The 14,584-nt window shown below is 37.7% G+C and overlaps 1 protein-coding gene across 3 annotated transcripts in view; it reads left to right on the forward strand.

Moving 5' to 3' along the window:
- The window catches only part of sigmar (Tumor necrosis factor alpha-induced protein 8-like protein sigmar), a 279,261-nt gene that overhangs the window by 53,917 nt on the left and 210,760 nt on the right, over positions 1 to 14,584 (forward strand). The window contains exon 2 of one of the 3 annotated variants that reach the window (XM_075309648.1): positions 4,723 to 4,796. The exons of the other annotated variants lie outside the window; for them this stretch is intronic. Coding sequence (XP_075165763.1) covers positions 4,733 to 4,796 — 64 coding nt within the window. The 5' untranslated portion in view covers positions 4,723 to 4,732. The remainder of the gene's footprint in view (positions 1 to 4,722; positions 4,797 to 14,584) is intronic. 3 annotated transcript variants of the gene reach the window in all.

Here is a 14,584-nt window from a genome sequence, read left to right on the forward strand (position 1 = left end):
CTTTTACTCTTAGTAAACGGTCCTAAATGGTCATTATGTATTTTTCGAAATGGAAGAGGGTCTACTTCATCACAATGCAACTCTCCCTCAGGCTTACCTCCTTTTGCTTTGTTATAACAACATTCCGTGCATGCGGCAATATATTCTCGTAAAACATTTTCGCATCCTTTCAAAACAAAACGTCCGCTGAATTCATTCTAACGTTTTCTCCAGACCAAAGTGTCCAATGTCATCATGACAAGTTTTACAAATTTGCCAACGTATATTCTTCGGTATTACAAATCGTAACCCATTCGTGTTTTTTCAAAACCACGAACGATGATTTTGTAGACAATAATCGGTTTCGAATTGGCTCGCTTGGTCCGATTTATTTCAATCTCATAAACCAACGTGCGATTCTTGGTACCAATTGTTTTTGGTCGTTTTTTAGACTTAGTTATGGCGGCACAATCAGTTATGAGACGGAATGTTTTCCCAAGAAGATAAATTCGGAATCGTTCCAACGTTTCGACTATGGCGAGAACTGTGGTATTTACTTTCTGCCTCAATGCAGTGACGACTATAATAAAACACTGGGTGTAATCGCTCGTCTGTACCACGTTGCAATAAAACGCCTGCAAGTCAAACGCTACTTGCATCGGTGTGAACCTCATGTTCAGCACTAAAATCAAAAATTGTCAACACTGGCGCATTACAAAGAACTGAGATTAATTTGTCAAACGCCTCCTGATGTTTTTAGTTCCATTCAAAATTCAAAAAATTCTTCTTTGTTAAAGGACGAGAAATTTGGGAATAATTTTCCACAAATTTTCTGAAGAACCCACTCAATCCCAAAAAGCGGCGTACCTCGGTAACGTTCGTTGGAATCTTAAAATTCTTTACAGCCGTCGTTTTTGCCACCACCAGGCTCGATTCCAAATTTACTTATTTTTTGGCCAAGATACAAAATTTCGTCGGCCAGGAAAACATATTTTTCCATACATAACGTGAGACCACATTTCTTAATAATTTCCAAAAATTTTTCCAATCGCTCAATTCCTTTATCAATCGTTTTGCTTGGAATTACTATATCGTCTAGATAAACTAAGACTTCACCAGGCTTCATCATCGCAATAATACTATTCATAACCGACTGAAATACTGCCGGAGCATTCACAAGTCCAAATGGCATGCGGTTGAATTCGTAATGTCCGTCGTTTGTTACGAAAGCCGTATACTTTCTAGAATCCTCCTTAACCTCAATTTGGTGAAAACCCATTCTTAGGTCTAGCGTTGAAAAATACGAATTGCCGAAGACACGTGCAAATTGTTCGTCCATTACTGGCATAGGATACGGTATCTTGCTATTGATGCGATTCAATTGTCGATAATCGACACACATACGGTTTTCGCCACTCTTTCTCCTCAAGTACAATTCCAGAGTCTTACGCAGAATTAGATTTTCGTATAATATCGTTGTCCATCAACTCCTTCACAATTTCAGCCACAATTGGTCGTTTGGCGAACGGTATGCGATATGGTTGTTTGCGTACAGGGGCATCACTGGTTACCTTTATTTCTATTTGCACTAGATTGTACTTTCCCAAATCAGAAATTTTCTCGGGAAATTTTTTGTTGTGTCTACGTACAACTTCCAACAATCTTTCGTTATCATCGAATGTCAGACTGTCACTTGTGTGCACCGCATCTATTCTTTGAAGTCGTTATTCGTCACCCTTAATAATCGCTCTATTACCTTTTCTGCACAACACGTCTCTTCCAATAAGAATGTCCGAAGGTAACAAATCGTCATCAACCACAAATAATTCTGCATCAAACTCGACATTATCGGTCGTTACCATCACTTTTCCAACGCACTTAAATTCTCCACCCGCGAATCCTTTCAATATCAAATCACATTGTACGACGTCACCAACATTCAAAGAAAGTCGTTTTGTTATTTGTTTTGTTGTGATTTGCAATCCTCGGTTCGATGTGATGTTCGATTACATTTTGCCCAGCGTTCTTTTCGCTGTGGTTCGAGGCATTTATTCGAATTATGTCCAAATTTGGAGCAATGGTAACTTCACCTTGGCTGTTGTTTGTTCACCGGTCTTCTTGATGGCATCCTGCGTCGTTGGATCTTCGTGGACATAGCCTTTCGGTCTGGTCACAGTGCCACTAGAAATCTTTATCTCGTTGTAATTACAGTAAACGTTGATATCTTTCAAAAGCTGGTTACAAGTAGAGTATTCATTTGATATTTTCCGTTTCAGGTCGAGGTTGTTTATACCATTCACAATGTGTCGTGCTATAGCTGGATCAGACAAACTGCCTTTTCTACCCATAGCGTACATTTTGAAATAGTACTCCTGTGGTGTTTCGTGTGGACAACCTATCGTTTGTGACATCTTGATATGAATATCAGCTGCGTTTTCAACATAAGCATAATATGCAAGAAATTTATTAGTAAACTGTGACCATGTTAAAATATTTCCTGTAATGAATCGACCCAATATTTCGCTGGTCCTTGCATTTTCTGTTACACCGCACTGCTTGGTCACTCCAGCTGTATGCTGCTTTCAATAGTTCACCTCGTTTCACAAATTGTAATGAATTTAATGACTCATTTGACGCTGGATTGAAATCCGGTAATAAAGATATAATATCCTTAACATGTCTGTACGGGTTATTTTGCACTATATGATTCGTGTTGTTAAACTGGCACGATACTTGAGCTGTCGTAGCAAATGTTGGCAATGGATACATAATCATGGTGGGTTGTAAAAAATCGTGGGCATACCAAGTAGGTCATGCACCCAAAGTTGGAGAATTAACAAATTGAGATGGTGGTATACAAACCGGTGGTGCGTTATAACGTGGTGCAGCATATATGGTCTGTCCCGTTCCGTGGTTAGCCTGTGTTGCACCTGATGTATATTGGTGACTGTATACCGATCGTGTAATGTTATCGTTGGTCGTACAAAAATTTTGCTGGCATCCGTCGTCGGTAGCAAATTTGTCTGGGGTATCGTTGTTACAACATTTCCACCTGACACGTTTTGACCCATTGGATAATCGTATGGAACATTCGTTAGTACCGCCTCCGTCTGAGGTATCGTTGACACCATAATATCTCCCATTGTAGTTATCTTGTAGTCGCCTGCCGTGTGCCGTTGACCACACTACTTACTGGTTGTCGTTGTTCCGATGTTAGGAATGGTGGTTGAGGCGATCAATTTGCGCTCTCATGCTCGTCACAAGATACTCCAGTTGTTGTACTCGTTGATTCATTTCATTCGTGTTCGTGAATCCTTTGAATTCATGATTTCCAATTGTCTCGATTAACTGGCTCTTTTTCCCAGAAGTTGCAATTCCTAGATCTCTGCATTTCGCCTGTAATTGTTTCACGGTAAGGCTTCGAAGATTTTCCAACGCTTTTGAGAAGAATTTGGGCTTATCCCACTTCTGATATTGTCGGCTGTTTGTATTCATCAAACAGCCGACAATATCACCAAAATTAATAAACATGGATTCCCAAATTTATTTTTAATATAAACTAATGATTTATTTAAGTAAAACAATTAATAAAGTAATTCAATTTCACAAGCATATGTGTACGTGACTCAATTCGTTGTTGACGCTCTCGTAGCTTCTTCTCTTCTTTTTAAAAAACCATAACAAAAACAATATAACATAAAATAGCTTTCTCCACATTTGCATAATATATACCGTTCAAGTAGGCTAGCCAGATCCAATTTATCACAAAGCTTGACCAAAAAAAACTTGATTAAAAAAAAAAAAAAAACTTGTTAAACAAAAACACTCATACTATTGGGTTTAATTTATTTTTTTTTTTATTATTTGTTGATGTTGAGTTACAAGTTACATGTTGTAGCGTCTATCAGCCAGTGCTTTTATTCCCAAAGGAGGCAGCGTGTCGGGAACAATATTTTAAAAACTATCACTTTATTCCATTTTGAAAGTTAAAAATTGTTCACCAATATACCTTTCACAATTTTAAGCGAAATAACTATGTTTTCAGCACTTCATTATCATTTTTATTTAAATAAATTATAAGATGCTAGTTGTGCTTGGTGTTTCACAAAATATAAAATGGCTCTTGTAACAATAGTGATGGCAAAATTCTTTCATGCAAATAGTGATGGCAAAATACTATCACAGTTGGCGATTGTTGCAGTGTCACTTACGAGTGGTAGCGATGAGGATAAAATGGAACTTTGAAATGCTGGCAGGGTTAATGCGTTTTCATAAAAGACATTGCTTATTGGGATAGAAAACACAAATAAGATACATACCTAAAGATTTTTGAATTATAATGGCACAGAAAAAATATATATCATATTTGTCCTTATAAACACAACTATAATTTTATTGATAGTAAAACTATAGTTGTCTTTCAATGTGTTTTTTGGAAATATAAACTTCATTTTTTAAGTATTATTACATATGTAGCTAGAATAAATTAGAGAGAAAAAATTAACTTACAAAAAACTTGACAAATCATTTTTTTCACTTGACACGCATTAAAAAACTTGACAATCAAGCCAAATCAAGCCCGTCTGGCAACCCTACGTTCAAGACTTCTTTCAAGAAACTTATTAAATTTTGTATTTTTGTAATATGTGTATAATTTTTATTCAACTATCACATTTAATTAAAACAGAACGTAATACAATTACATATGAGTTTATCTGTTGTTTTTAAATACATGCGTACTAGAACGATTGATATGGCTGCCGAAGGACTTCGACAATGTTTATTGCTTTGGAGTGTTGACTATTGGAACGTTGAAGGTAATATTTATCCTTATATATTCGTTCATTGTTTTGCGTTATTTTCAGTATATTTAATATAAGCTGTCAACAATATATCATATTTCTACTCAGTTCTTACATATTTTTGTTAAACCTATTATTAGTATGTGATTTTTTGCAAGGAGAAAATATCACATATTTCATGAATATGCTCCACATTTTACTGTTGTCTTGATTGACGTTCTTTGTTTTATCTTTACATTTATTTTAATATCATATTATGCATACAATCCCTTATTAAATATACATATGCTAAAAGGTGTATTATTCTAGCACTTATGGTGATTTCGATTGGAAAATTCAGTGCAGCCTACCCAAAATGTGAACGTTCGATTGACGAGGTGTTACCCATCGCAAGAGCAAAAGTGCAACCCATTTTGCACCGTAGTGCAGATGGTTACACTCGTTTGGGAAAAAAGTGCTGCATACAAATGGTACAGCATTTTATGGTGTTACCACAATGTTGCAGAAACTACACCGTCTACAATTGAAACCCTTCTTTTTGGTAAAGAAATTGAAAAGTAACGACAATACACGTGTCATGCACTTTCTTTTGTATTTTAAAAAATGCTATTATTTTGGTCGAAAAATAAGAGTCTTCAACAGCTGTTTGAGAGTGTAACCATCTGCACCGTAGACTAAATATAAGGCAACTGGAACAAAATTTTCGATTATGGGGGTAAGGTGTAAAATATGCAACACATTTTTTACCAATCGAAATCACTATTAAATGAACTAAAAATTATACAATATAATTATATAATATAATGTACAAAATGAAATGTAAGATTTTAGATTTGGTTCTTAGTTTTAATTTTAATTCTTGAATAATCGGGAGTGATCGAAAACAATAACGAAATATCGCATTTGAAAAGTAATTTCTTAAAATCTTGTTTTTCGTAACACGGGCCAAAAGCTTCAAAGAATTAATCATCTTTCACAAGATGATCCACATCAAATCGAAGACTACCAATGGGTAGCAGATTGTGTGGCAGAGATTGTCGAAAGTGACGCTCATGAAGAATTCGAGCATAATAATTTTTTAGGAACGACTCCCTATTACCGTTCATGGAAAGAACCGTGGCAGGGACAACTATTAGACTTTTACTTGATACACGTGCCTCGAAAAACTATATCAAACCTTTAAAGGTTTGAAACACATTGTTCCAGTAGAAAACCCGTTCATGGTGAAGTCAATACACGGCTTCACTACTATTAAGGGAAAATGTACCGTTAACCTTTCTAAAATTCCTCAAATGTGCGAATGTAAATTTCAGAAAAAAAATCAAAAAAAAAAAAAGAAGGGAAGTGATGAAAAGCCTGTCGGGAGTTTTTGCAAACCCCAACGGTTGTGGGAATGGTACAGTTGCCGTTAAAGGTTCAACGACAACATGGCCACCATAAAAACCTTAGAAGGTTCCACTACAAAAGTCACTGGCACCTACACGGATAAAAAAAACTGTTTTTCGTATGTTTGGCTATAAACATTATATGTTTGGAACACAAATTTTTAAACACAATATTTTTGAGTGCAAGGATATAATGTTCATAAACTAGCATAACATGTTTGGGACATATATGTTAATATGTTAGAACATATTATGTTTGGGACATAAAATGTTTGTAAATATAATATGCTTGGATGCAAACATATATTAATTTAGAAATAGCCTATGAACATATATGCGTTTAGTAGCTTGGAGTGCTATTTAACAGGGAGCGATATTGAATTAAGTTGGTGGTTGTTGCTTGTTATTACAAAATTAACATTTTATTTTTCCTTGGGCAATTGATCAGCTACTTCTTTGATTCTTACAAACTGTGTGGTCCGCTGTTCGAATCCCCGTCCGGCAAAAGGTAAAATTAAAATAAAAAAAATCATAAAATTGAATAATTTCTTCTACAATGTTTGTATTACAGAAAAAGGTGCTAAGAACTAAAAAGTCTCGTGGAAGTGAGAAAGATGTCGGGGAATATACAATTGGGCAGAAACAAAATTTTGAGCATTCAGGTCGAAAACCTATGTTGGTAGCACCTATATTACCTGTTTATTTTCATAATTCATTATGATTGTAAATATATAAATAAATAAATAACATTTTGAGCACAATATTGTTTGGGAGAATTTTTTTTTAAGCATATAATATTTTTGGGTGCAAAATGCTTCCAAACATATTATATGGTCACATAATAACATATTGTTTTTTGGAAGACAACATTATTGAATTTGGATGCAAAAATACAAAATGTTGGAACTTAGACTACCCAAACATATATTGTTTAGACCAATATGCTTTCAAACATATTATATATTGGTAGAGATCAAACATATAAATGTTTGGGCAATACCCAAAAATGTATATGCTTGAAGCAAAATATGTTTGGGAGTATATGTTACAGAAGCGATTTTTTGTGAGGGTGTACTTACTTACATTCGACAATGAGATCAATGTAAATCCAAAACAATACAAAAGGTTGCAGCGATAATCGTTAATGTTACAGACCATCAAGATATACTGAGCCTCCCGTATCTCCATAAGTTGAGCTTGGAGAACCGGCGAAATATCAACGAAGTCAAAGAGAAAATTGTAACTGGACCGACACTTTCTGGTCTCCCATCGATAACAGTTTTGATCTCTTACCTGGTTATTTATATTTCATCGTGCTATGCAACACGACACCCCACTCGAGGGGCAGTATCGACATAAATAGGAATTTTTGGGTTCTTTCATAGCTTTAAGTACTTTAAGTTTTATTAGTTTTGTAATGAGACTCGAATAAAGAACAACGAATTCATTTAATCAAGAATTTATTGTCTTAATTTATACACGAAATTAAAACAATCAACAATGATTGTGCAGAAATGTTGTTGTTTTTCCAATCAGGCAAGAGGGGTTGAGGGTTGTTTTTGGATAATAATAGTGCTGAGTATCCATATATTGCCAAGACAGTATTGGTCGAGCACTTTTTTTTAGTCGAATGGGACATATATGTTCCATTAGTGTCGCTACCTTATTAGAAAATTTATGTAACCGGATCAATCGTCATTGTCGGAGAATGCATTGATTATAAAAGAATAGCCAAGCAATACTTGAAATAGAGGAACATTTAGTTACTGAAAAATATTCCGTATTTTTTTTTATATTTATCAATTTCCCACACACAAAGTATGCAAGTTAACCAAGACGACAAATTTTAACGCAGGGAAGCAAACACACCAGAGAACGTAAACCGGTATGCATTAATATCTACCCAAAATACCTATGTCGAAGGGAGTATGATAACAATGCATATTGACACTCATCCTACTCATATAAAGCTATACTCAAATCTAAGCTGACACATTAACATTTTCACCTGCAACCATGTTGGCTCAGTGAAATAAGAAATATATAACTGTCCTCATCTAGGTTAGGTTAGGTTAAAGTGGCAGCCCGATTAGACTATTCAGTCCATTGTGATACCACATTAACTAAAAGTACCAATTACATATGGGCACTTCTAGTTTTAACCGCTGAATCTTCTTGATTTTTGCAAAATCGCCTATCAGACAGCGACCCGTTATAGCAGATATCAGGAGTGCTATCTGACGTCTCGATAACACTATCATATCTAGTGTGCGGTTTAAATTTTAAATGAGGCCATATTTGCTTGGTGTCATTACAGCCCTTGCAATTCTCCCATCGAACATTTGCCATCATAACAGCCTTCTCACGCAGCATGAGCGTACAGGTAGACAGGGGCATACCAACGGATTTTAGTTCCCCTGGAATATGTAAGGTAGTAGTCCCTAGCCTTGCCAACTTATCCGCTTCGCAGTTCCCCGGCATGTTCACACAAAAATTTTTTCTGGTTCAATCACCAAATTAATTGATCCAATTAATTTTATAATTGAAATGTCTTCAATCACGAAAATGATAGTATCAATCAAGTTTTAATTGGGCATAGTAAAAATTCTTGATTAAAAAATTAATTGATTTTTTTCAGCAAATTTCAATTAATTTTTTAATTGATTCAATTAAAAACTTAATTGATGTAGATCGAGAAACTCAATTAAATTATTAATTAAAAAAGGTAACTATTTTTAATTACTTTCTGAATTGGCTTAGAGTTTTTATTTGGATTAACAAATGATTGTTTGAAATTCATTTTTAATTAAAAATTAAAAAAAATCAGCACTTTTTTAACTGAATTAGTCTTCCGAATTTGATTAAAAAGTTAATTGTATCAATTAATTTTTTAATTAAAAAAAAATTCAATCATTGACTTAATTAACTTAATGTTTCTATCATGATTAAAAAGTTAATTGTGTCAATTAATTTATTAATTGAAAACATTTTCAACTTCAATTAACTTTTTAATTGGAAATATTTTGGTGATATTTTTTTCTGTGTTCCTATGGCCAGGCACCCATATTAGGTGAATATTGTACTGCTCAGCCATCTCATTGAGAGATTTGCGGCAGTCGATGGCCGTTTTCGAGTTGAGGAACACAGAGTCCAAGGTTGACAGGTTGACTGTCTGAGTATATATTAATGCCCACATTTTTTGGAACATTACTTCTCAGCCAATTCGCCACCTCTCTTATTGCTAATATTTCAGCCTGAAAAACACTACAGTGATTAGGTAACCTTTTCGCTATTCGAAGTTCCAGATCATTAGAATATACTCCGAAACCCAATTGTCCATCCAATTTGGAGCCATCAGTGTAGAAATCTATATATTCTTTATTCCCCGGGGTCTGTGTGCACCACGCCTCACTGTTGGGGATTAGAGTCTCAAACTTTTTGTCGAAAAGTGGACTCGCCAAAGTGTAATCCACTACGTTAGGCACATCTGGCATTATTTTGAGGACCGAACTGTAACCGTAACTTTTTTCCGATCACAGCGATAGCTCGCGCAACCGCACAGCCGTTGTTGCAGCTGACTGTTTGGCCAAAATGTCTAAAGGCAATAGATGCAGCATGACATTAAGGGAATTTGTTCCTGTCCTGCTGAATGCGCCTGAGATACACAAACACGCCATACGCTGAACTTTGTCTAAACTTGTTGGCTGGTGAAGTGCCGACCACCAGGCTACAACATCATATAGCATTATAAAGGGTGATTCTTTTGAGGTTAGGATTTTCATGCATTAGTATTTGACAGATCACGTGGGATTTCAGACATGGTGTCAAAGAGAAAGATGCTCAGTATGCTTTGACATTTCATCATGAATAGCCGAACGATCTGCCACAACGTCGAATTTTCAGTGAATGGGCCCTAGAAAAGTTGGCAGAAAATCCGCTTTTTTATCGACAAATTTTGTTCAGCGATGAGGCTCATTTCTGGTTGAATGGCTACGTAAATAAGCAAAATTGCCGCATTTGGAGTGAAGAGCAACCAGAAGCCGTTCAAGAACTGCCCATGCATCCCGAAAAATGCACTGTTTGGTGTGGTTTGTACGCTGGTGGAATCATTGGACCGTATTTTTTCAAAGATGCTGTTGGACGCAACGTTACGGTGAATGGCGATCGCTATCGTTCGATGCTAACAAACTTTTTGTTGCCAAAAATGGAAGAACTGAACTTGGTTGACATGTGGTTTCAACAAGATGGCGCTACATGCCACACAGCTCGCGATTCTATGGCCATTTTGAGGGAAAACTTCGGAGAACAATTCATCTCAAGAAATGGACCGGTAAGTTGGCCACCAAGATCATGCGATTTGACGCCTTTAGACTATTTTTTGTGGGGCTACGTCAAGTCTAAAGTCTACAGAAATAAGCCAGCAACTATTCCAGCTTTGGAAGACAACATTTCCGAAGAAATTCGGGCTATTCCGGCCGAAATGCTCGAAAAAGTTGCCCAAAATTGGACTTTCCGAATGGACCACCTAAGACGCAGCCGCGGTCAACATTTAAATGAAATTATCTTCAAAAAGTAAATGTCATGGACCAATCTAACGTTTCAAATAAAGAACCGATGAGATTTTGCAAATTTTATGCGTTTTTTTAAAAAAAAAAGTTATCAAGCTCTTAACAAATCACCCTTTAGGTCTAACCACTGCCGTGTATAGCCAATGCACAATTTTTGGTTTTAGTCCCCACTTTTTTCCTATTGCCTTTTTGCACGAGTACAAAGCTACCGTTGCTTTTCTCGCCCTTTCTTCAATAATAAGCTTAAAGTTCAGCTTCCTGTCAAAAATAACGCCAAGGTATTTTGCACACTCACCAAAGGGAATTTCAATACCCCCTAAAGGTGGGTATTAAGTTCGAGTTTAGCCGCTAAAATTGCCATTTTTTCACGATTAATTTTCTTAATTAATCCACTTTAAGGAATACAAACTTTGTGAAAATTTGCTTTGGGCTATTCCCCATCAAGTTACAATAAAATTTGCAACAAATATGTATAATTGTATGCCGTTTTTTTCCTATTCCTATTCAACCGTCGAACGGAACGGACGTGTTTTTTTCAATAGCGGATAAACTCATAGTAATAGGTACCTACTACGAATTTCAAGTGTGGTGGGATATTAAGCCACCATGCAGCGAAATTCCAAGTCATCCACTGGGTTGCTAACTTCAGGGCCCAGTGGACGGGTATCGACTGGAGTTATAAATCTGGGCAATGACCAAGAGTTAGGCCCAATTAGTCGACCTGTAGACGGGTCGACAGGTGGCGACACACTGACAAGTCGAACTTTTTCTAAGGTAACGACATCAAAAGGAGGTAATCCCTCACGAAAGAGATTCAAGGAACGCAGAAATGCTTTGTTTATCCTAAAGAAGTTAGGATCAGTCGACCCAAGCACGTTGTCGGCTAAACAAAGCGATTCCTTAAAATGGGCTCAAGGAATTCTTGAGACTGGAAAAAGGGAACGATCGCCGGATGAGCTGCCATCCTCCAAAAGGGATCAAAGATCGTTTGCCTCAGTTGCTAAAGATAGCCTTGTGATGGCTATCATTAATAAAGGAGCATTGGACGGTATGGTTCCAAAGCAAAAAATGGGGGGAAATTGAGAATGCTCTATCTGTCGTCTACTCACAGGTACTGGAAAAGTTTCCCGGCCCAGATCCTCGACACCAAGAGGCTGGTTGGTATCAAGGACGATTTAAGCTAGTCGCATTTGAGGACCAGAGGTCTATAGAATGTTTTAAAGCTGCTCTGATACTAATTGGTGAAGTTTGGGAAGGAGCTGCTCTAGAGTTAGTCGAGAAGAAAGACATACCGGCTAGACCTAGAGCACATGCCTGGATACCTGCAAACCCTTCTGACCCTGAATCTATTTTAAATAGACTGAAACGATGCAATCCAGATCTTCCAACAGCTGATTGGAAGGTTGGCCGTTTGGATGAAGTGGATGGACCAAGACGGCATGCAGTGTTTATATTGAACACTCAGTCTTTGCCACATCTGGCAAAGTCCCAGGGCCGTGTATGTTATGGCTTTCATTATATCCAAATGAAGGTGTATAAAAACGATCAGCTAAAGGATTCAGAAATGGACAAGCCTCTGTCTGAATCAGAAGTAAGCGGATCCTCTTGCGAAGTCGAGGGAGATACCAAAGTTGAAGACATGGATAGATACCGTATGCGTGAGGAGGCTTCTATTGCCTCAGAACTCACCAAAGTCGAACCTATGGTTATTGCGAGAGTCACCGATATCTCTGAAGAGGACATTCTTGATGACTCGATCGAAGCGGCTGATGTGACGGTTGTTGAAAATCTCGATGGTCCTACGGATCCTCCAGATAAATCTTCATCATTGTAAGGCTGCATGTGCTGCCTTAAAAGTTCTCCTGATGAAAGGGGACATAGATATAGTTCTTATTCAAGAACCATATGTTTACAAAAACAAAATATGTGAATTAAGTACTCCGGGGTTCAAACTATTGCAGTATACTGGTAATGATGTAAATCGAGCCTGTATAATTGCTAAAAACGAGCTCAATTTGTTTCTGCTTCCCTCAATGTGCAATACAGACACTGTCGTTGCAAGTTTAGAAATAGCCAAATGCAAATATTGGGTATCTTCGGTCTACATGGGACATGACAGGTAGATGCCTCCATATGCCGTTAAGACCTTAGTGGAGGAGTCACTGAAAACAAAGGCGAAACTCATTATGGGATGCGATGCGAATGCACATCATAGTATATGGGGAAGTAGTGATACTAATGCAAGGGGAGAGTCGCTAATAGAGTTTATTTTGCGTACTAATCTGGTAGTTTGCAACAAGGGAGATGTCCCAACCTTTTGTCACTAAAAACAGGCAAGAGGTTTTGGACATCACCTTGGCCTCGCAAGAACTAAATGAAATGATATCTGAGTGGCAGGTTTTAAGTGAACACAGCTTCTCAGATCATCGCTACATCAGTTTCAAATTTGACGTTCATATCACCAAGATCATATTTCCGCCAAATGTTAGGAAAGCTGACTGGAATAGGTATAGGGAATCGTTCAATATGATGATACCGGAAATAACAGAGACAAATATGAGAAATGTGCAAGATATCGAACACGCAGTGGAGCGGATTACTAAGGCCTTCAACATCTCACTGAAAGCTGCATGCCCTAGAGGAAAGCCAAGGGGGAAACATCGACCACCATGGTGGTCTACGGAATTAAGTAATATGAGGAAATCCTGCAGGAAGCTCTTTAACAAGGCAAAGTCCACCAGAGCCCCTGAGGACTGGGACGCTTACAAGAAGAATCTGAGAGGATACAAGCGAGAACTGAGAAAGGCTCAGCATAACTCTTGGAATGCTTACTGCAGCAGTATTGAGAATACGTCCGAGGCTTCCAGACTACGGAAGGTTCTAGCATCCACCAACTCCGCTCCAGGTTTCATTAAAACATCGGAGGGCAATTGGACAACGTCCAGTAAGGAGACGCTGGAGGTACTATTGGACACACATTTTCCTGGAAATCAGACGGTTGAACCATGTACTGGCGGTGCCACAGTTGCTCAGCGGTCGTTTCCTGTCGAGGAAATTGTATCGGAAACTAGAATAAGATGGGCGCTAAATAGCTTTGGACCATTCAAATCCCCTGGACCTGATGGAATTACTCCGGCGGAGTTACAAGCTGTAACTGACAAAATTATCCCCTGGTTGTCGGTGATATATAAAGGATGTATCAACTTATCATATATCCCAGGAAAGTGGAGGGAAACAAAAGTCGTTTTCATACCTAAAGCGGGAAAAGCCTCTCACTCGAGGGCGAAGGATTTCCGACCAATCAGCTTATCCTCATTCCTACTTAAGACTCTGGAGAGGATGATAGATATTTATCTTAGAACTAGCATCGATTCAAGTTTGTTCTCGAAACGACAGCATGCATACTCGAAGGGCAGGTCTACTGAGACCGCACTACATGAACTAGTCAGCTTTATTGAAAGCTCACTATCTGTCAAAGAATACACAATCGTGGCGTTTCTAGACATCGAAGGGGCGTTCAATAATGTCCATCCGAGCTCGATATTAAATGGACTGACAACTCTGAATGTTGATCCATGTATACTCAGGCTGTTAGACGAACTGCTAATGAAGAGACGTATTTCAGCCACACTAGGACAAGCAAACATACAAAGGTATGTGAACAGAGGCACTCCCCAAGGAGGAGTCCTATCACCTCTTCTTTGGAATGTTGCTATAAATAGCCTTCTGGTTACTCTAGAAAAAGAAAGGATAAAAGTGGTGGCATACGCAGATGATGTGGCTCTGGCAGTCAGGGGAAAATTCCCATCCACAATCAGAGATATTATTCAGAGGGCCCTCCGGATGACTG

The sequence above is a fragment of the Haematobia irritans genome, chromosome 5 (genome assembly GCF_050003625.1).
Source record: "Haematobia irritans isolate KBUSLIRL chromosome 5, ASM5000362v1, whole genome shotgun sequence".
Taxonomy (NCBI): Eukaryota; Metazoa; Arthropoda; class Insecta; order Diptera; family Muscidae; genus Haematobia; species Haematobia irritans.